Source organism: Xiphophorus hellerii, chromosome 13 (genome assembly GCF_003331165.1).
Source record: "Xiphophorus hellerii strain 12219 chromosome 13, Xiphophorus_hellerii-4.1, whole genome shotgun sequence".
Taxonomy (NCBI): Eukaryota; Metazoa; Chordata; class Actinopteri; order Cyprinodontiformes; family Poeciliidae; genus Xiphophorus; species Xiphophorus hellerii.
In genome coordinates, this window is record NC_045684.1 from 1,578,471 (window position 1) to 1,600,374 (window position 21,904).

The 21,904-nt window shown below is 38.4% G+C and overlaps 3 protein-coding genes across 5 annotated transcripts; all 3 read left to right on the forward strand.

Annotated features, from left to right (window-relative positions):
• The first annotated feature begins 91 nt into the window (after nucleotides 1-91).
• LOC116731907 (elongation factor 1-alpha) lies at nucleotides 92-7,023 on the forward strand. Its single transcript, XM_032581798.1, has 8 exons — nucleotides 92-207; nucleotides 1,437-1,592; nucleotides 2,842-3,021; nucleotides 3,984-4,280; nucleotides 4,354-4,504; nucleotides 5,015-5,271; nucleotides 5,644-5,878; nucleotides 6,682-7,023. The coding sequence occupies exons 2-8, from the start codon at nucleotides 1,449-1,451 to the stop codon at nucleotides 6,804-6,806; spliced, it is 1,389 nt and encodes a 462-aa protein (XP_032437689.1). The 5' UTR covers nucleotides 92-207; nucleotides 1,437-1,448; the 3' UTR covers nucleotides 6,807-7,023.
• On the forward strand, nucleotides 3,110-21,796 carry rpl11 (ribosomal protein L11). Of its 2 annotated transcripts, none has more exons than XM_032581802.1 (6): nucleotides 3,110-3,114; nucleotides 18,019-18,169; nucleotides 18,251-18,357; nucleotides 19,395-19,526; nucleotides 20,684-20,794; nucleotides 21,705-21,796. In XM_032581802.1, exons 2-6 carry the CDS (start codon nucleotides 18,046-18,048, stop codon nucleotides 21,732-21,734), a joined length of 504 nt encoding a protein of 167 aa, XP_032437693.1. In that variant the 5' UTR covers nucleotides 3,110-3,114; nucleotides 18,019-18,045; the 3' UTR covers nucleotides 21,735-21,796. The 2 variants fall into 2 exon arrangements, with proteins under 2 accessions (XP_032437693.1, XP_032437692.1); XM_032581801.1 differs by lacking the exon at nucleotides 3,110-3,114 and adding an exon at nucleotides 17,436-17,460.
• LOC116731906 (cyclic GMP-AMP synthase) lies at nucleotides 7,845-15,827 on the forward strand. Of its 2 annotated transcripts, XM_032581796.1 has the most exons (10): nucleotides 7,845-7,926; nucleotides 8,817-8,883; nucleotides 9,376-9,496; nucleotides 9,824-10,056; nucleotides 10,398-10,620; nucleotides 11,929-12,059; nucleotides 12,603-12,747; nucleotides 13,330-13,429; nucleotides 14,324-14,446; nucleotides 15,011-15,827. In XM_032581796.1, the coding sequence occupies exons 3-10, from the start codon at nucleotides 9,421-9,423 to the stop codon at nucleotides 15,387-15,389; spliced, it is 1,410 nt and encodes a 469-aa protein (XP_032437687.1). In that variant the 5' UTR covers nucleotides 7,845-7,926; nucleotides 8,817-8,883; nucleotides 9,376-9,420; the 3' UTR covers nucleotides 15,390-15,827. The 2 variants fall into 2 exon arrangements, with proteins under 2 accessions (XP_032437687.1, XP_032437688.1); XM_032581797.1 differs by lacking the exon at nucleotides 8,817-8,883 and having other exon boundaries at nucleotides 7,853-7,926.
• Nucleotides 21,797-21,904: the final 108 nt, after the last annotated feature.

The window sequence follows — 21,904 nt, forward strand, 5'->3', positions numbered from 1 at the left end:
GTCTGAAGCGGGGTGCAGCTGTTCCTGACCATGCCATCCACTGACACGGTCATCTCTCAGCCAATGGCACCTCTTGGTTTGAGTGAGGGAACCAACCAAGAAGCAGCGCAGCCCTCCCTCCATGTCCAGTATAAAAACTCAACTCGGCTCCAGTTCGGTCCTTTTTTGTCTCTTCTTTAACTCGGACCTTTTGGCTGCTGGACTAAGGTTGGTGAAACTGTTTTGAACTGCATGATGGAGTGAAAATGAGGTGGAAGTTCAGCAGGAGTTTAAATCTCAACTTTGACAGCATGGCTTAGGAGGCGCTTCGTTTTGGAGGAAAACTTGATTAATTCTGAAAACTAAAAGCTCCATCAGCATAGAAAAGCCTCTGGATCAATTTTTAATGTAAACTGAAGGGGAGAGAAATGTCTACCTCGGGAACACTCCTAATGGCGCGCGCGTTCACATTACACAACATGGCGGCCGGCTGTGCGCAACATGGAGGCTGGAGACCGGCGCTAATGCAGCACGTGGTGCGTCACTCCGGTGTCGGGAACGAGCACGTTCCCCCCTGGACTGGCTGGGTATGGCAGGCCGTTTTACCATAAAATTGGTTCCAACTGGGTAAATGCTTTTCAGATAACTTGACTTGGTTTGACTATCCTGAACAATAAAAATTTTCATTCTGACTACTAAAATTATTAAATTCTCAGTGGCTGTCAAGCATAGCGCAAACCAAGCTAAAGATGGAGTCAAAAAACCCTTAAAATTGCAAAATGTTACACAAATCTTTGTTTTTCTAGTCAGAAAACTTTCAGTAATGTCATTCTGACTAGTCAATGTTCAAGATATCTGAAATAAAGCCTAAAATGGATTTCAAAATTAGTTCTATTTAAATTTTGACAAACAGCTGTGTAACTTCCAAGAGTTTAATCTATATATCTAAAAATGTCTTGCATTATGGTGTCAAGATATCTCTTAAATGACTAGCCTGAATAAAATGAGAGATTTGAAGCTCTGTAGACATTTACCTGACATGTTTCAGAAACCGGATATCTTGGATTGAAGCCTCAATACAACTTAATTGTAAATCAACAATTTATTCTAGACAGAGTAAGATATTTCAAACAGGTACTTTGTCCAATCAAAATGAGAAAGTCTAATCATACACCAATTTCAGTTAAGTGTGGTAAGGGCGATTTTATGTTAAAACGGCCTGCTTTAGTTGTGTCTTAAAGTCATATAAAGCTAATATTTATTACAGAAAAATCCTCTATGACGTAATACATGTTGCTCAGCTGTAAAACCCTTTTAAGTTTGTAAAACTCTTTGAAAAATGAGTGACATTGAATTAGGCTGATTTTAAAGGAATTATTAAATGGTCGCAGGTTTTAGGGAAAATGTGAACTTAAAAGCCTGAAGAAATGTTAAAGCTGCTCCTCGTTTATTTGCAGCCGGTGAGTAAAATGGGGAAGGAAAAGATCCACATCAACATCGTGGTCATCGGCCACGTCGACTCCGGCAAGTCCACCACCACCGGACACCTGATCTACAAATGCGGCGGGATCGACAAGAGAACCATCGAGAAGTTCGAGAAGGAGGCGGCCGAGGTCGGTTCCAGCAGCACTCGGTTCTGTTCGGATTCTAATCACTGTGGAACAGCAACGTTCTGTGGTGGAGGCTGCCATCTAGTGTTTGAAATGTGTACTGCCACTGAGATGGGCTAAATTTAAAACGATAAATGCTCATAAATAAAAACGTTTAATATTAGGAAAATACATTTTTGTTCACTTGCAAATAAAATATGTGATGGCGTATTAGGGCCATTGTGGGTAAGAAAAGAAAAAGGAGCAGTAAAGTTCCACTAAAAACTATTTTTCTAGAAGAATTAAGAACATTTCTGAGCTCCAAAAGTCAGAAATTTGCTAGGACCCCCCCAACCCCTGGAAATTTTGAGATTCATCTTTGATTGTTTTTAATTTTAAAAATATGGAGGTTTATGAGCTCCAAAAGTCAGAAATTTGCTAGAATAAACACATTAAATATCTTTAAAAAAAACCATGGAAATTTCAGTTTCAAAACCAGATTTCTTTTTCAAGAGTTGAAAAATTTTGACTTTTAAAACTGAAATTTCCAATTTTTCTGAGATTAATTTAAAAAACACCAAGTTATTTCTAGCAAATTTTCAACTTTTATGTTTCAGTTTTTTGTAGAAATTTTCTGAGATTAATCTCAAAATTTCTGAGTTTTTTCAGTAAATATTTGACTTTTCAGACTGAGAAATGTTCTCGTTTTTCTTGAAGATTTCAGAGGGTTTTTTGACAACAAGTACTCCTTTTTTTGTCTATCTACAATAACATGCACCCAAGATTTAACACATTAAACTCCAAAATGAGACTTAAAGTTTTTAGGGGTGAGTACTGACCTTTTACTTACATTAGGTTTTACTCCAAAACTAATTACTTTTTGGAGTATTTTTACTACAAAGTACTTTTTACTTAAGTAATATGAAGTGTTAGATTGTTAGATAAATACAGTTGATAGAAATGGGTGGATCATTTTGATATTTTATGGTGCAGAAGAGGATTTTTCTTTCTGCCAAAGCAACTCAAGTCAATTTTTCTTTTATTACACTTCTAAGTTATTAAGAACTCAAAAATGTTAATGTACACAGCACTTGTAGTAAATAACTGCTTAGTTTTTTGATTTTCAGGTGTTTGATGTTATTGGAAAGCTAAGAATCCAAACTTTCAGAATCTGTAAATAACTCAAAACGTGTGATTTACCAGCATCACCACCTATCATCTAAATGGGTTGAAGTTTGAGAAACGCTGCATTAAAGTGATGTTCTGTTCTCAGATGGGAAAAGGCTCCTTCAAGTACGCCTGGGTGTTGGACAAGCTGAAGGCCGAGCGTGAGCGTGGCATCACCATCGACATCGCTCTGTGGAAGTTTGAGACCGGCAAGTACTACGTGACCATCATTGATGCTCCTGGACACAGGGACTTCATCAAGAACATGATCACTGGTACCTCCCAGGTAAAACCCACCGCGCTAGCTTCATGCTGAGACATTCTGAAGAGTAGACCCCGCATTGGCAGCCCAGGCGCAGGAAGTACGGCCGCCATCTTGGTGAGGCCGTCCTGCCTGTGTGGTTAAACCAAAACAGCAGAGGATGCTGCAGCACTGCTGGACATTTCAGTTTAAATCAATGGACTACTGGCGCCAGGGCCTGGGGAATAACTTTTCACAAATAAAACAAACACGTTGTTTATATTTTGTGAATAGAATATTACTGTACTGTATTTATGCCCACCAGCTAAATGCTAACTAACACTAGCTATAATATTTGGTGTAATGCCGGGGTTCAATGGGATTTTGTAAATCTTAAAAAGTAATTTTAGTTATCCTATAATATTGATTTAGATCATCTGACACAAAAAAATCTACTGGAGAAATAAAACAAATATTACGATCATAACATTCACCAGCAATTTTACACAGGAGGAAAAAACTTTATGATTTCACTTTAAAAGTAAGACGCCTCTGATGGCTCATATGCTTCTGAATAATACATTTGTATTATTGTATGTTAGTTAGGTAAATATTACTCTATAAACACATAAATATATGAGAGGATGCATGGTTTTTGAAAATTAATTATCATGCTTCAAATTAGAATATTCTACTTCTGTTTTTCTATTCTGTCATCGTTAACCCCACTAAGAATATCTAAATATGCTGAATCATGTGCTAATCCAATTCATGTAGCCATGATAGCTGTGTGAATGAGGTTTGCACCAACAAAGGACGTGAAAATCAGTTTAGTATTCAGTGAGTTGTGATTCGTTGAGCCGCCAGATAACACTGAGTCTACTCCAAGATGGCCGCCCCAAGGCACGTCAGCGTCAACTGGCAAAAGCAGTCCACGCGGAGTTTATTCTTTATTATGTCTGTGGCTTCATGTGTTTGGAATATTGAAACCTGAAGTAACTTTCCAGGCTGACTGCGCCGTCCTGATCGTTGCTGCTGGTGTCGGTGAGTTTGAGGCTGGTATCTCCAAGAACGGTCAGACCCGTGAGCACGCCCTGCTGGCCTACACCCTGGGCGTGAAGCAGCTCATCGTCGGCGTCAACAAGATGGACTCCACCGAGCCCCCTTACAGCCAGAAGAGATTCGAGGAGATCACCAAGGAAGTGAGCGCCTACATCAAGAAGATCGGCTACAACCCGGCCACCGTCGCCTTCGTCCCCATCTCTGGTTGGCATGGAGACAACATGCTGGAGGCCAGCGACAAGGTGAGACGCAGAGTCGAAATCAAACTAATTCTCATCGCGATCATGTGAACTAAATCCTTTTTTCTACTTGAAGATGAGCTGGTTCAAAGGTTGGAAGATCGAGCGTAAAGAGGGCGGAGCTACAGGTGTGACCCTGCTGGAGGCCCTGGACTCCATCATGCCGCCTTCCCGTCCCACCGACAAGCCCCTCCGTCTGCCGCTGCAGGACGTCTACAAGATCGGCGGTGAGTAGAAGTGATACAGCTAAAGCGCTAATAACGCAGCCAATGTTTCTGTTTAGCACTTTCGTTAACTTTGAGAATATTTAGCGAACTTAGCTTCCCCTAGATTAATTTAAACAATAACAAATTTGACAGCATTGAAGGCAGTGTACTGTGTTATAATGTTTTGTCAATTAAATGTAGTAGATCTAGAACTTTAGCATTAGCTTCAGCTAAATACCATGTTGGTATAATGCAGTAGGGAAACTAATGTTTATAACTTTATGGTTAGTGCAACTAACTTTTTAGTAAGTATACCCACCACTGTATATATGTGTGTATATGCATGTCAGAAAGTATTTACACCCTATTCCATACTTATTCTAAGCCGAGTTTAGAGTAAAATAAACATAACAAGCAGCACATAATGTCAAGATAAAATAATATTTCCAGCCATTTTTGTAGATTTTTGAGGGTTTTCTAACCTGAAGCACACAACTCACACCCAGTGACTTTCCTGTCTCTGTCTCTCAGGTATCGGAACCGTCCCCGTGGGCCGTGTTGAGACCGGCATCCTGAAGCCCGGCATGGTCGTCACGTTCGCTCCCCCCAACCTGACCACTGAGGTGAAGTCTGTGGAGATGCACCACGAGTCTCTGCCCGAAGCTCTGCCCGGCGACAACGTCGGCTTCAACGTGAAGAACGTCTCCGTCAAGGAGATCCGCCGTGGCAACGTGGCTGGAGACAGCAAGAACGACCCGCCTCAGGCTGCGGAGAACTTCACCGCTCAGGTGAGCCGCAGAACCCGTTTACTGACACAAAGCAGAACCAGAACTTTTTATCTGGATCAGATGCAGCCAATCTTCTAAGTTGTTTACTATTACTTGCACTCAAGTAATAGTAAAAAAATATTTGGTTACTGATCAAATTATCAATCATTTAATATTTAGAAACAAAAATGAAAATAAATTTTGTAAATAACATAATTATAAAATAACAGCAACAATATAAAACTGCAGGTGAATCTTTGACTCAAACAAACTCACAGTGGATAAAAACTTAAGTAAATGTATCTGGTTACTACCCAACTCTGACACTGACTGATTCCCTCGTTTAAGAGGGCGGTGCTTGTTTCTTTAATTGAAGAGTCGCTCCTCTTGCAGGTGATCATCCTGAACCACCCAGGGCAGATCGCCCAGGGTTACGCCCCGGTTCTGGACTGCCACACCGCTCACATCGCCTGCAAGTTCAGCGAGCTCAAGGAGAAGATCGACCGGCGCTCCGGCAAGAAGCTGGAGGACAACCCCAAGGCCCTGAAGTCCGGCGACGCCGCCATCATCACCATGGTGCCTGGGAAACCCATGTGTGTCGAGAGCTTCTCCCAGTACCCCCCACTGGGTGAGTCAGCCCCTCCACTGGGGGTCGCTTTGTTTAAGTTTCCGGACACAAACTGGTGACGTAACTTTATTGATGTTAAAACAATTCAGGTGGAATCGGCGACACTGATCTGATGCCACTAAATCTAAAAACAAGTGGTGTACTTAAAATTTTGGCTTCATAAAGAACCCAAGATGTCACTGCAATGCACTGATATGAAAATCTGGGCCAATATTGATATGCTATGTTAATATTTCTGTTATATAGCCAATATTTACCAACACTATATAAATATCACCAGTGTTTCAACACGTTTGTAGTAAAAAAGAGCAGAAACAGCCGGAAACAAGGTAAAAATAAATGTCGGTGTTTCGGATCGGCCCAGTTTTATTTACTGCTCCGATACCGATATGATAAAAAAATCACAAATATTGGCCGATACTAAGTACCAGTTCCACTGGCAGATAATTTAATCATAACAAAACATTTTTAACAAGTGAAATAATCTGCCAGTTTAGCTAGTACTTTTTTTTATCAATGTTAAATAATTATATCCGTCCGTCCGTCCGTCCGTCCGTTGCAGGTACACACAGAGACACACAACCTCCTAAATCTATATCTATATCTCAAAAGTTAGTTTGGTCTTATTTCAAGTGTACTAAGATATTTACACTAAAAAATAGACCAACTAATTTTGTTACTTTCTAACCTGCTTTTGTTAAGATACATTATCTCAGATGACCGGATATTGAAAGTATTGATCCCTGGACTTGAGAATCGATAGTTCGGCATCAATCACTGGTGACGTTTTCTTTCGATCTCAGGTCGCTTCGCCGTCCGCGACATGAGGCAGACGGTGGCCGTGGGCGTCATCAAGTCGGTGGAGAAGAAGGCTCCGTCCGGCGGAAAGGTCACCAAGTCTGCGCAGAAGGCCGACAAGAAGAAATGAATCTTCATGCAGGACGTCCAGCAGAAAGCCGCGGCTCCTCCTCATCCTCACCAGCCGTCTTCTTCTCTGAGGCACAGATCTCTACTCAAGGACTGGATTATGCTGATTAAAGCTCATCGCAAAAGTTTCCGCAGGAAAGGAGGCTTCTCCGCCTTCACCTGGAAGCTCTGGTTTAACTAAGATGAAGCCAAAACAATAAAAATACCACAGAATCAAACACACTTCTCCTGTTTTATGTGCCTTTTCTCTTAAATCTGTTTACAAACTAAATATTTAGCTAGCAAACGTAACTTTGGTTTAAAACTAAAACTTAGTATACAAACTGAAATATAGCTTGCATGATAACTATTTAATTTGGAGTTAAATATTTATTTTTAAGCTAAATACTTAGCTTTCTAACTAGCTTTAGTTCAGAGTTAAATATTTAATTTGCAAATTAAATATTTACTGTACTATTTGGAATATATATTTAAATATATAACTTATATTTAAATATAAAACTAAATGTTTAAATATTTAGTTTAAAACAAAATATTTAAATATTACGTTTTAGCTTACTATTTTGGAGCTAATTATGGTAATTTGTAAGCTAAAGATTTAAATATTTAGTTTAAATATAAGATTATATTTTGTATTTAAATATGTAGTTTTATATTTAGTTTACACTTAAATATTTAGTTTTGGCTAACTAGTTTAGAGCTAAATATTTAGTTTGTTTTAGGGCATATATTTAGCTAAAAGCTAAATCTTTAGTTTGTAAACTAAACACTAACAATTATTAGGCATAGAAAAGCCAGCCTACATGGATGTTAAAATAAATGTGAATGGAAAAAGTTTGAGGCTAAACTTGTTCACAAGAATCTTTATTGTAATTATATTGCAGTAAAGTGATGGCATATTTTTCCCAAAATGATTTTTATTTTTGGCATTCCAGTGTTTCCGTACACTATAGTTACAGTTTGTGGTTTCAATTATGACGCTTCCAGGTAGATGAAAGTGAAACCTAATCAGCGCTTCCAACCAATCACAGCAGAGCTCAGGTTCTGTTGGGTTACGTGACGCGGCTCGGTTCCAGGTCCGGTTCAGGGACACGACATTTTCACAGCAGGACCTGACCCAGGTGAGTGATGCTGCCTTATTTTCATTCATTAATTCTGTTGAATCCAAAACTAATATTTTTGGGGTTTATAATGATTTTAATGGTGTTTAATTAAATCAGCCGGTGGTTCGACTGGTTTTAACTGGTTAATAAAGTTCAACTGGGATAGCTGTGTGTTCTGTGGTTTAGCTGTTTAGTTAATCATCTAGATATAATTTTCGTGTTGAGATTGACTTTATTTAAAAAGCAGGTCATTTAAACAACATGCTTTACAAGCAAAGTCATAAAACATCCCAGCATGTGATCCGGACTAAAGGAACAACAACACAATCCGTTTTGTTCATCGCCAAAATATTGTTTTTCATACATTTCTACATCCAAGTCTGAAAGTAAATAAATTAATAAAGTATTTCAGGAAAACTTTTGCCACTTCCTTCTCCCAGCTCAGGGAATGTTTGAATTTAGGGAATGTTCCGGGATTGAAGAGCTGAACGTCTCATTTTGTCTCATCCTTCCTGGAAACGCATTTTACTGCCGGAGTTCATCTGTAGTTCAATTAAAAACAACATTAAGCTCTAAGGACCTGGGTTTAGTCATCCAGTAGTTCCTGAATAAAGTAGAACATTTGAATCAAAGTTCAATACTTTATTATTATCATTATTATTATTATTATTATTATTATTATTATTATTATTCAGACAGGCTTTATGATGATTTAAGGTCTTTCATTCTGGTTTCCATGGTAACCGCAGTCTTCAATGAAAAACCCACCTTTGGCTAGATGGACCAAACTGCAGCTCTTTCTCTCACTTCTCTCATTCACACGCATACATAGTTTATAAACAAAACAAAAAATAAAAGATAGATTACAAAACGAATTACAGTCAATGAAATCTGTTTTTCATCTGCAGGTTTAGGATGTATTTTATCACGAGTTGAAATCTGACCTGAAGAACTGGGATCTCTTTGTGTCAACAGGTAACTTTTCATTGAAGTGAACAGAAGTCACATGTGGGGTACCCCAAGGTTCGGTCCTGGGGTCTCTATGTCCAATATCTAAATGATCTCATTAGCTCAGAAATCAGATTAGCTCTCAAAACTACGCAAACGATTTTCCAGCTGAACAGAAACTAAACTGAAGTTATTATCTTGGGAGCTGAAGCGGGATGATCTAGAGTTATAGATCTAGAGTCAACACACAGATTACAGCTGGAAACCAAAGATCAGCTGAAATCTGGGTTTGAACCTTCAAAGACACATAAAGACAGTTACAAAGTCAGCCATTTATAACGTGAAGGGATTAAAGGACTAATGTCACAGCGAAGGCTGGATCGTTTATCTTTAGTCGCATTGGTTACTGCAACGGTGTCTTCATAAGTCTGCCTAAAAAACAACCATCAGCTGCGGCTGATCCAGAACGCTGCTGCTCGCCATCTCACTGCCGCCGGCCGTTTTCTGCTTCCTCTGCAGATTTTTCTCTCTGAATTTTCATTATAAGTCTGAGACGACTGAAGGATGGACACAGAGGTCAATCAGCCTGAGGTCGTCTCTCCTGTGAGACGAAGGTCAAGAGTTCAGCAGCAAGACTCAGGTAAAAGCGATGATCAGTCCAGGTTTGAGGAATCGTTTTCCAACTGGACCGTTGTAGACAGAAACCAAAGGAAGGAGGAGTAAACTTCAGCAAAAAACTAGAACATTTTTAGATTTATCTCAGAATTTTTCCATAAAAATAGAAATTTTCTGAATTTCAAATGTCAACATTTTTCTAGAAAAAAACTTTGACTTTTCAAACCCAGAAATTTCCTTGTTTTTTTTTTTTTTTTTTAGAAAATTGAGAGATTTTTGGCAGTAATTTACTCCTTTTTTCTACCTACAATGTCCCTACTTTGGCGCCGTACTCGCCACCGTCGCCCTGCAGTGGAAAGCTCCCTGTCGGTAAAGGAACCGGTTCCCATCCCTCCCGATCTGGCCCAACGGATCAAGCTGCGGGCCAAGGAGCTGAAGATCCGGCAGAAGGACCGCTCCTGGGCCGCCGAGGTGGTCAACGACTTCAGGGAGAACCTGCTGAGGTTCCTGAAGAACAACAGCGACCAGCTGCTGTTCCAGTCGGCCAACTTCCTCACCACAGGAAGCTACTTTGAGAAGGTCAAGGTGAGGTCAGGGGAAACGGACCAGAACCTGTAGTTTAAAAGCGCTCCGGTTCCACTGACTGGAACTTACAACAAGCGAAAAAACTTGTTATGAGTGAAATAATCTGCCAATGAACTAAGAATATTCCAACAACATTAAGGAATTATTGACTAAAAACAAACTCCTACGTCTTGCTGTAGAGTTATTTATAAATTAGTTTTGTTTTATGTACTAAGATACTAAAATACTTGGTAGGATTTTGTATTTTTTTCAGAATAACTGATAGGAGGAATAAAATCGTCTGAATGTTGTCTGGTTTGGAAAGTAAATCCGGTCAGAGTTGGACTCTGTTTCTCCTTCAGATCGGCATCCCTGATGAGTTCGACATGATGCTGAAGCTTCTGGTTCCCTCTCGCTTCAACATCACCACGCTGGACGCCGGCCTGTTCTACCGCATCGACCTGACCCGCCCCACGCGCAACCCCATCAAGGACTTCCTGCTGGACGACAGGCTCACCCTGTCGTCCAGTAAAATCCTGACGGAGATGTTCCGTCTCGTCCGCAAGTTCCTGAAGACCTACAGAGGTCTGTGGTTCTCCCCTACTCTACCGCTCTGATGCTGAAGTCTGAGCATCTGGGTTCACTCGTGTCAGATTTTTGTTTCTGTTTGGGGTCTTCCTGCAGGGGGTTTGCATGTTCTCCTCCTGCTTGGGTTCTTGTCAGGTTTAAACATCCTAAAATATCATTAATAACACAAAGAGGAAAGACAAAAGAGTTAGATTTCTTATATTCGCGAGGAGAACGGACAGAAACGTACTCGGTTACAATCTCAACCCGCTCTGAATTCATCCTGCCGAGCCCTGAATCACACAAATGAATCAGAGTTGCACCGCATATCTTCTGGAACACATGTTCATGTACGATTAAATGAAAACAAGTTATACAGCTTCACACAATCTTTTGTGTCAGGGGCACAGGAAGCGATTATCTGCTGAAACTGGCTGCAACCGCTCCCTTAATCAAAACATTCATGTTGACCGCTCTCTTCAGGGAGGCCTCCCTAAATATAATGATTAGTATTTATATAGGTTATTATTTTAATTCTATCAGTTCTCCAAACTGACTGTCGGTGCCAGTAGCTGTGTTTCTATTATCCATAAAATTGCACAAATTGAAAGTACGAAAATAAATTTGCTTAACGGAAACACAGCAATTTTGAAAAAAAATCTTTTTTTTCTATATAAGGTTTTTGGCATGTGGTGTTTTTTCAGCCGTATTAAAATAGATTTATTTCGGAGAACTGCAATGGAAACACCTTTTTCACATCAAACGAGTCACATGATCAACAACCAGGTTTTACTACTGTCAGAAATGTTGAAGAAGACGACAGGAAGCGGTACAAGGATTGTTTTGTTTTTGAACAATGTGCAGCTTTGCTTGGAGACGCAGTTCCTCCCCAGGAAAGGGTGAAGTGAGGAACCATGTTGTGATGACTTCCTGAAGGAGGAGCAGGAACATTTAAAGAAACAGACACAATTTCAAGGCGTTAAATTACAAAATCTAATTTCTCTAAAGTTATATTTGATATTTATAGCAGTTTTATGACAACTGAATATGACATTTTCACATAGTTACTTGATTGTGCTATAAGTGGCTGTAAAAAATAATAATGGAAACACTGCAATTATGAAATTGTGTTTTTTGATATTAGCAGAATAAAGATAAATATTTGCGTTGATTAGCTAGGTTGTGTGTGAAGAGCGTGCGCCGCCTCGCGCCTCCTGGTCGGTTCCAGGCTCTGCATGGATTCTCAGGTCTAGAATATGGACGGATGTTTGAACGTCTCTGAACCGTAAAGGTTCTGACTCTGGTTTGTGTTTCTCTGCTGTTCAGTCCCGGATCATCGCTGCCGGTGGGAGTTGAACAGGAAGAAGCCCAACTCTCCCGCCGTCACTCTGTCTCTGTGCCGGAGAGACAGCGGCGGGGAGGAGCTGATTTCTGTGGACGTCGTTCCAGCTCTGGAGGTAATCAATAATCAATAAATCTGCTCCTTCAAAACATTTCAGAACAGAAAGTTCACTTTAATTTATCGCTTCTCAACGTGAGAGAAATAAATTGATCACTGCGACAGGCTTACTTACTATAAAAATGTTCCAAAGTGAGCATGATGATCTCTTCACTCCTTTATAAAGAGTTAATGTTCATGACTTGGTGCCAGATTGTTCTGCTTTATCAAACAAAATCCTAATAAGAGACAATTTGTCTTAAAACATTCAAAGAGTTTTTAAATTGGCTATATGACCGTCTAAATTTAGTTGTATGTTAACTTATTCAATTTAGCTGTCCAGCAGGACAATCAGAGATATTATGGGACGATTAAGATTGAAGCAGATTTGCTGGTCAGAATGGCCTAGTCAAAGTCCAGACCTGAATTTAACTGCAATTCTGTTTCAAAACAACATCAAAACACACCGGATTGTGCTGTTCAGTCTGGAATAGTGTTAATGACACAACAGTAACAGTTTCTCTGATGAGTTTGAAATGTTAGCTGCTGTTTCTGCCTGGAGGTCCAGAGTTGGCCCCCTGCGGTGAGAAACGGCCCAGATGTGGACAGATGGCTGGGAACGAAGTTTTGCCAGGAAATCAGGAGCTTACCTTGTTACTTTGTTCCAAAAAGACAGAAAGGACGGAAACTGAGTGAAGACGCCAAAGGTGAGAAGAAGACATTTTATATCATTACAAATTCAGATGTTTGCCTTTAGCTCCATCTGGTGGTTTCAACTGGAAACTCAATTTATTCACCTGACCTTTTTGGACAAGCTCATGTGTCTGGCCTCATGTTTAATATTTTAACTTTACTAAAAGAATAAATGAATCAGCTTGGATAAAAAAAAGGTTCCCAATGTGTGGCACCAGGCCATTTGTTGCACTTAACAGTTATTTTGTGGCCCCCAACTGCAGCTCAAAACGGTACAAATGTGGCCCTCAGGAGGGAACTTATGAGAATTTCAATGACGTATTTAATGATTCTTTAGTGTGAAATAAAAAGTCTTAGGCACAAAGTATTTCTCTTTTTCATTTTAATTTCATAGTAAATAGATCCATAAACTATTTTTTATTCAAAAAGAAAGAATACAGCACATTAATTCTTCTATTAAACTTTGTTAAATACAGTATTAGACTAAACATTTGGATTCAGTGAAATAATCAGTGGTTAAATGTGTAAAGTGACATTAATCTGCTTCCTGATCTCCACCATCTGGCGATCCTGGTTTTATTCTGGCTGTTTTTCAGAAAGCTGGAGGATTTCTTTCTCTCACGTTGAGAAGAAAATCATCACGTCTCACGGCAACAAGAAGACCTGCTGTGAGAGCGGAGGCACCAAATGCTGCCGGTGAGGCTCAAATTCAGCTCCACAACTTTCTGGGAAATTATTTTTATACAAATCTCCTAACACTTAAAGGTCCCAGACAAAAAGCATTAAACTATATTATCATTTTTGGCACATTTCTGCTTATTTACCTGTTTTTTAAATTAACAAACACGTGAAAACATGCAGCGGTATTCTACATGTTTCAGAAATTAGATGATGTGTGAACGTTTCCCCACAGACTCCTTTCATTAAAATAACAGGAAACGCAGCCATGCTGTCCACTGCAACCATCATCTAAAGTTTAAACTGCTCACAGAAAGCTGGACTTTATCTCAGTGAATTTGCATGTTGCACTTTTTAAATAATCACAGTTTATGTGATTAAAGCAGCACAGATGATGTTACTCCAGATTCTGAGTCTGGGAAATATTTAGATTTTTTATGATTCAACCTCCTGTTAAGGTTTCAGTTTAATCTTCACTTATGTATCTAAACGTAAGTATTTCTGTCCAATCAGCCCAGAGTGCAGAGACACACACACACACACACACACACACACACACGCACACACACACACACACACACACACACACACACACACACACACACCAGATAGCTTTCACACAGTGACTGATTAAAATTAAAACAGTTCTTGTTTGTGTTTCTGATTGGCTGTTTGACTTCTCCCGCCCTGCATCACCATGGCAACCGATGATTCAGCATTCTCTGGGTCTCTGTGCTCATCATGTTGTGTGAAAATTGTCTCCAGCTCATTAAGAACAATCATTTTTGTTCTTAATGAGAACAAAAAGGGAATTTTCTCTTTGCTGATTTATTGATCGGTCGCTGCTCTTCAGAAATGTTCTGTTTCATCCTGTTGAACCTGCATGGATTAATCTGCCTCATTATTTTCCAGCAAACAGTGCCTCATGCTGCTGAAGTCTCTCATTGAGGGTCTGAAACGGCGCTATCCCAAAGAGCTGGAGGACCTGTGCTCGTATCACGGCAAGACGGCCTTCCTGCGCACTCTGTCCACCAGGTGCGGACCAGACACCTCACACTGTGGCTCGATAAAGCATTCCTTCTCACTGATTATTACACTTTTTGGGGGTTATAACACCAAATTTATATGAAACAATCTGAAAAGTGTGTTGTGCATTTATTTTCAAGCTCTCCCAAGTCAAGAATTTCAATTTGTCTTAAAAATGTGTCCAAGAAATTCACTGTGTGACCATCTTAATTTAATTTAGTTTTAGATATTTCTTATACTTTTTATAATTTCCTTTGTTTTGTATTTACTGATTGTATTAGTTAAGTCATTTTAATTTTTTTTAACTAGACAAATTACTCATTGTCCAAGAACAGGTGAAAAGTAGCCCTTTGGATAATTCTGGAGCATTTACAGAAATGAATGTGTATTGCCCCCACCAAACAAATTAAATTTAAATTTACAAGAATGGTGAAAGATTTATATGAAAGGCTGGAGAAATAGTAATAAAGACCAATTTACAGGAAACAAGCTGTTTGGAGGGAAATCTGAAGAAATGTTTATGCAGTTCTTGGTTTATCAGTAATTTATTTATTTATGAATATTTCCTGTCAGGTATGATGATTCCTACTGGGCTCCTCAGCAGCTTCCTTCCTGCTTCCTGCAGCTGGTTGCTGCGCTACAGAAACACGCTCGCACAGGCTCGCTCCCTCACTTCTTTGTTCAGGAGAGCAACCTCTTCGCAACGTCCATGTTTCCTCGCAGAGCTCAGGAGTTCCTAGTCAAAGTCCTAGAGGAGCAGATGAAGGAAGGTCTGCCGCTGCTGCGGCCTCCGTCTCTTCTTCCTTCTCTGAAACCAGTCACCATCGGAACCGAAATGAACCCAGAAGAACTTCCTGAAAAATCCCACCCACTGATTTCTTCTGATTGGCTGATGCTCATCCTGGTGTTTGTTGTAGCTGTGGTCTTTGGTTTTAAGTTCCTCTGTTTTTAACTAGGCCACTGGTGTCCAAAGTCAGTCATCGGGTCACTATGCAGGTTCAACACACCAGAATCTAACGATGGTTCATCAGCTGAACTTTATGACGCTCTGAGGAGTGAGTTGGAGCATTTCAATCAGCTGTGTTGAAACAAAAAAACCATAGAAAATTAGCTGCATCTCCATTAATTATAAAATTGAGCAAATTGGAATTACGAAAGTGAATTTGTTTAATGGAAACATGTCAATTTTGAAAAACCTGAAATGGGTTTTTGCTTGAGGTGGTTCCTCACCTCAACTAAGTATTGAAATTTGTATATTTCGCAAAACTGTAGTCGAAATGCTTCTTTTTCTGGATCACACGAGTCACATGATCAACAACAGGATGTTATTACTGGCGGAAACGACAAAGAAGACAACAGGAAGTAGTGGGAGGATGACCTTTTAATAAATTTTTGCGTGAATAAACTTATTCACATGTGATTTTAAATGTGTTTCTTATTTAGTGGAAACACTGCAATTGCGAAATATCAACAAAGTTTTAATCACATTTTTAATGGAAACGCAGCTAATGGCAGCGGCTCTTGAGGACTGGAACTGGACACCCATGAACTAGGCCAAAATGTAGATGAAATAATAAAAATCAGGCAGAAATACAGAAAAAAAATTCAAAATATTAATTTCTATTTCTTACATTTCTGTGTATTTTAGTCACTAATCAGATATAATATTATGACTATTGACAGGAGAGGTGAATAAGACGAATCATCTTGTGAAAAGGTTTTCCTCAAAGTTGATGTTACAGGAAAAACAGGGAAGCCTGAAGATTTGAATGAGTTGCTGACTAGTCGGGCTGCCATTTCTGGTCATAATGTTATGCCTGATTCCTGTATCCATCGCAACATTTCAGATCTCAGCAGATCTTAATGTGTGTTTTTCATTTCTTTGAAAGGAAGCAGGAAGAAGGAGTGGCTTAGCCAGCGCTAGCCCCAAGTTTACATACAATTTCTTAACCAAAATGCTAATCCTGTATATGGACACACATACATGCATTTATAAACATGCACATGTCCATGTCTGCATAGACACTAATTAATTACTGAATCCACTATCAGTTAGTAAGTTATTCTATGATTTTTTTTTTCAATTTCCAACCAACATAAATTTGCTTTTGGATAATTTCATCCTAAAGCTGCTTTAAATCCTGATCAGAACAAAGAGCGGCTGCATCATCTGCAAAAATAAAAACCAAAAGGTTTGTGACTAATATGCGTAATAAAGTTTGTATCAGAAAATATTGAAAAGATTTTAATTGTATGTTTATTTTTAAATCAGAATAACATGTTATTAAATTAAGCTTCCTTGGGAAACAAACATAAGTATCCTTTTCTAAAAATGAAATGTTCAATCTTTTTCAGATTGCAGCAAAATTCTTTTTGGTCATAATATATTTAGCCTAAGTCATTGCCATCTTTGTATTTTAGTGCTTTGTGACCTGTAAGGATTAAAAAACAGTAATATAATTATCATCATTCATTCATTCATTAATCCTCATTTGCCACAACAGTTTTTCTTTTTCAAAGTATACGTAATATTTATTGCATTTATGCTCTTATTAATAGATTAATGTTTTATTGGATTTCCTTTACCTTCAACTATAAATGCAATATTGATATCTGGCAATTATTTTTACACTGTACTTTATTAATAATAATAATAATAATAATAATAATAATAATAATAATAATAAATATTTCTTAGTATTAACAATAGTTTGCATTACTATTGTTAATACTAATGTGAACTATTAAATATTTCACTATAATAATAAAATAATATATTAAAGCTAATTAGGCTATTATTACGCATTGTAGTACTCTTAAATAAAAATAAGAAGAATATAAGTATGATTTTAAAATAATATTTAGAAGAAAGGATAGTAGTGTGGATTTAAACGGTACTCTTTAAGCGGAACCCTCTCGTTGCTGTCTTTTATTTCCGGGGGGATCAATTGAAGGCGCACACTGGGCTATAAAGCTGTCCCGCCGGAAATGTGTCGTCCTTTTCTAAGCGATCCAATATGGCGGTGAGTGTAATGTCGCATTGAACTCACACGAAGTTACGGTTTAAATCTACAATCATCGGGGTGTTAAAGCTGATTTATCGGCTATTCGCTGTTCAGACACACGGACCCAAAGATGAACTTTGTTTCTGCCGCTGTATTTGTTAGATAAGCACCACAAATGTAGGTTAAATTAGCTAAGGTTACCGATGCTAACAGGATGGCCTCTGAAAACTGTTTATTTCACTGATAGTTCGGGTAAACATTCTGCTGAAGGTGTTGAAACGTGTCGCGTAGTTTCTCGACGGGATTCCGTTAATATTTGAGCTGTGAGTTCATTACATTTCGGACAGATCTGAGATCTGTTTTGATGCTAATGCTACCGGGGAGATGTTCAGACATGTTCTCCACCCGGCGTGTGTTTCTGACAGCCAGCTCCACAGAGCTGCCTAGGTGTTGAAAGGGGTTTCGTTAGCAGGTTAACTGCGGCCTGGGTTAGTTAGGTGCTTTAACTAGATATGACAGCAGCTGTCAGGTGAGTTTTGCTGCTAAATAATCCTCTGTGTGTGTTTTTCCCTGCAGGACCAGGGTGAGAAGAAGGAGAACCCCATGAGAGAGCTGCGCATCAGGAAGCTCTGCCTGAACATCTGCGTGGGCGAAAGCGGAGACAGACTGACCAGAGCCGCCAAGGTGCTGGAGCAGCTGACCGGACAGACTCCCGTCTTCTCTAAGGGTCAGTGTTTGGGTCCGGCCGGCCGGTGGGACTGAATGCCGGAGGTGTGTTCTGATTCTGGGCCCGTTCGTCTCTCCGCAGCCCGCTATACTGTGAGATCCTTCGGCATTCGCAGGAATGAAAAGATTGCTGTCCACTGCACCGTCCGTGGGGCCAAAGCAGAGGAGATCCTGGAGAAAGGGCTGAAGGTGAGGCTGTAAATAACGGCTTTAATTCTGTTAATTAAAAAGGCTGTATTTTCTACTGTTAAACAAATTTAACATAAAAAATTAATTTGTCTTTCAACTATGAGGGAAAATAGTTTGTTTTTTTCAGCCAGCTGATGATGAGCACCGACATGTTGGGGAGAATCTGGTTGGTTTTAACTGCGCTACTGGTTCTATCTTGGTATAGCTTTAACACCAGACCAGGTCTAGTTTAAATAGTTCTATGTGTAAGATTGAAGTTTGCCCATGTTTAAACTATTAAATGACATTTGAACCTTTTTGGGAACGATGGACCAGCAGTTTATTGTAAACATGTCTGAAAAATGTGTAATTTGAGTGTAAATGTTGTGGAAACAGTTTTAAACGGATAGTTTGTTTAAAGTTTCTAAAGTTTTTTTTAGACTTTGAATCTTTGTTTTTGTCTGATTCAGATCCTGATCATCTGCTGTGGAACATTGGTTTTTTTTAGATGCCATAATTTTTCTGTCATCTAGTTTTTTTACATTTCACATAGACTGGGCCATATGGCTTAAAAATATAATCAGATTTATTCATTAATTTTTTTGTCAGACCAGACCTGATTTCTGATTGTAGTTATTGTTTTTGTCATTGTTTTTTTTGTTGTTTATGAGAAATGAGGATAAATATTTTCAAAACCTGACTGTTCTTTGTCGTCCCTACTGTGAGGTAAACGATGCAATTTTACCAGAAAATTAAAATTACAAGAAAAAACTTGTTACAATGGGAGAATCTGTTATCGGTTCAAAGATGTTGACGTGTTAAGATTATCCATAAAACTTTTATCAAAGTAAAACTTCACAAGATGCTCAACATTCTTTCAAGTTACTTATTCCTTGTACTGTAGTTCTCATAAAATAACTTTATCCTGTAACTTTCTGATTGTTTTCGTATTATTATGACTTTTTACCGTATTCTTGTAATAATGACAACATGAATCTGCAGAGAAAAAAACTGACTGCTTGCCGTACAGTGACGTTCCTCTCCTCTGCTGCCTTCAGGTGCGCGAGTACGAGTTGAGGAAGAACAACTTCTCGGACACCGGGAACTTCGGCTTCGGCATCCAGGAGCACATCGACCTGGGCATCAAGTACGACCCCAGCATCGGCATCTACGGACTCGACTTCTACGTGGTGAGACTCGAACGTCCTGGTCACAGAGGAGCTGCGAGAAAATGTTACAGGATCGATCGTTTCTATGGAAACAATCCAACCTTGATCAACCGGGTTGAGTCTCAAAGATTCACCGATCCACTTTCTTCACTTCCTGTATCTGACTCGATACAGAAAACATTTCTGAATTCCCTTAAAAGATTCTTTTTTAAAACACAAATCTACTGAATTACAAATTTATTAGATGAATCCATCAGTACAGCCACAGCTGCACAAGTTTGATCTAACATGTAAAAACAACTTTAATTTGTTCAGTCAGTGCAGTTAGAAGCATAACAGTTAATGTCAAATAAATAATAAGAAAACTAACAATAGGTTGATTATTTTGGTCAAACATGTAAAATAAACAACAAACATTATTTCAAACGGTTCACTGCAGAAACACAAGATCAAGTATTTCTGTCCAGTTTCTAATGGAAATATGTTGGTCTACTGAAATAAGACAAAACTAACTTACAGATAACTTCAGCGCGAATATGAGTTTGTTCTAAGTTGATAAACGGTTCTAGTTCCTCTGGCTGATTATTTCACCTGAAACATAGAAAAATGTTCTGTTCTAAGTGAAATAATCTGCCAGTGGAACTAGAACGTTTTGTCAACATGAAGGAATATTGATTAAAAACATTTTTCCACCAAAATTACTTAACATTTTGTTTTTGCAGTGCAGAAAGTGAGGAAATTTAAATATAATGTAAAATAAATGAGAAAACACAGTGTTGCTCTGAGCACAAAGCATAGAGTTATAGTGAATAGATCTGGAACATTGTTACCGATATCAGGACCGATGCAGATATATAATCTGGAAAAACAAAGATTATAGAAAACAAGGTTAAAATGACTTTACTGCACAATTTGTCAGTAAAAACAAAAACACAGGAATTATAAAAAGTATAAGAATTACAATTAAATTAATGTTATATTCTGACACATTAAGACAAACATTTCTTGTTTTGGAGTTTATGTGGTGAACCGTTGTCACAGATGGCTGATTTAGAATCGTTTTCATTATCAGGATCGATGCAGATATTGATATGGATCGATGCAGATATTGATATGGATCGATGCAGATATTGATATGGATTGGTGCAGCTCTAATTCACCTCTCTCTCCTCCTCCAGGTTCTGGGCAGACCCGGCTTCAGCATCGCAGACAAGAAGCGGAAAACGGGTCGCATCGGCGCCAAGCACCGCATCCGCAAAGAGGAGGCCATGCGCTGGTTCCAGCAGAAAGTGAGTTCAGAGGTCAACAGGAAGTGGTTTCAACCTGCTGATCCCACCTGTGGAGAAACATGGAAGTTATCACTACAACATCAGGCTCAAAAATACAAAATATGGGATTAAATATAGTTGTCTTAATTCTAGACTTTGACTAGACCACTGACCGTTGTAACCTAAAAAACATTTTTCTTTCATTCCAGTCAAAAATAACTTTAGACCCTCAAATGTCATGAATTGTTTTTTTTTAAAAAGACATAAATTTAGTTAAATGTTTACTTTAGGAAACATTAAAGAAATACAACACAATTTTATCTTTAAAATAAAGATAAACATTAAATTTTGCAAAAAGGAGATGGATTTTTTTCTGTTGGAATATGAAATGATATAAAATAAAAAAACATATAATCCAGCTCAGTGTCACAAAATCAGCTCCAACAGCAGATTTCTGATTCAGTTTAGTTCTTTTGGAAATTCAATGCAAATATTGCAGAAAAAAAACTTCATTTGTTTACATTTATATTTTGAACATGAACTGGTTCTTTGTACTGTTAGCCAAAGTTTTTAAGAACCGTTAAAATGTACCGCTTTGATGTATAAATTTAATTGAATCTTTTATTTATTTAATCTTCATATGTTTTTGTTTTTGGCTCACATTGTGGCGAAGCTTAAGTTTTACTTCATTTAATGTTTAAACTCAGACATCAGAAAACCAAAAATATTCCCTGAAGTTTCAATTAAATCTAAAAAAAACTGGAATCTCCATATGGAAATATCCAATATGGCTGCCAACAAAATGGTTCCCATGGTGAATATTTTTATTTTTGGACATGTTCGAATGTTTAACGTAATAAATGATCAGATTTTTTATCATCAGTTTTTCACTTTTGACTAAAACTGTTTTGTTTTCTGTTTCTTCTCCCAGTATGATGGCATCATTCTCCCCGGCAAGTAAAGGAGCTCCTCTCTGTCTTGTTTGTAACTAAATAATAAAATGGTAAAAAACCAAAAACACAAGGTCTGTTGTGGGATTAATTCTTTTTTTATTATTAATTTTTAATCAGGAAGTGATGTAATCCCATAAAGCTATGAGAGCAACACAGAGAAACTGAACTAGAAGCATTT

Coding starts and splice junctions, on each gene's coding strand:
- LOC116731907 (XM_032581798.1), top strand. CDS start 1,449: ATGGGGAAGGAAAAGATCCACATCAACATCGTGGTCATCGGCCACGTC. Junction 1,593..2,841: donor TCGAGAAGGAGGCGGCCGAG/GTCGGTTCCAGC, acceptor TTCTGTTCTCAG/ATGGGAAAAGGCTCCTTCAA. Junction 5,272..5,643: donor CGGAGAACTTCACCGCTCAG/GTGAGCCGCAGA, acceptor CTCCTCTTGCAG/GTGATCATCCTGAACCACCC.
- LOC116731906 (XM_032581796.1), top strand. CDS start 9,421: ATGGACACAGAGGTCAATCAGCCTGAGGTCGTCTCTCCTGTGAGACGA. Junction 10,057..10,397: donor GCTACTTTGAGAAGGTCAAG/GTGAGGTCAGGG, acceptor TTTCTCCTTCAG/ATCGGCATCCCTGATGAGTT. Junction 12,060..12,602: donor ACGTCGTTCCAGCTCTGGAG/GTAATCAATAAT, acceptor TTCTGCCTGGAG/GTCCAGAGTTGGCCCCCTGC.
- rpl11 (XM_032581801.1), top strand. Junction 18,170..18,250: donor GACTCCCGTCTTCTCTAAGG/GTCAGTGTTTGG, acceptor GTCTCTCCGCAG/CCCGCTATACTGTGAGATCC. Junction 20,795..21,704: donor TGCGCTGGTTCCAGCAGAAA/GTGAGTTCAGAG, acceptor TTCTTCTCCCAG/TATGATGGCATCATTCTCCC.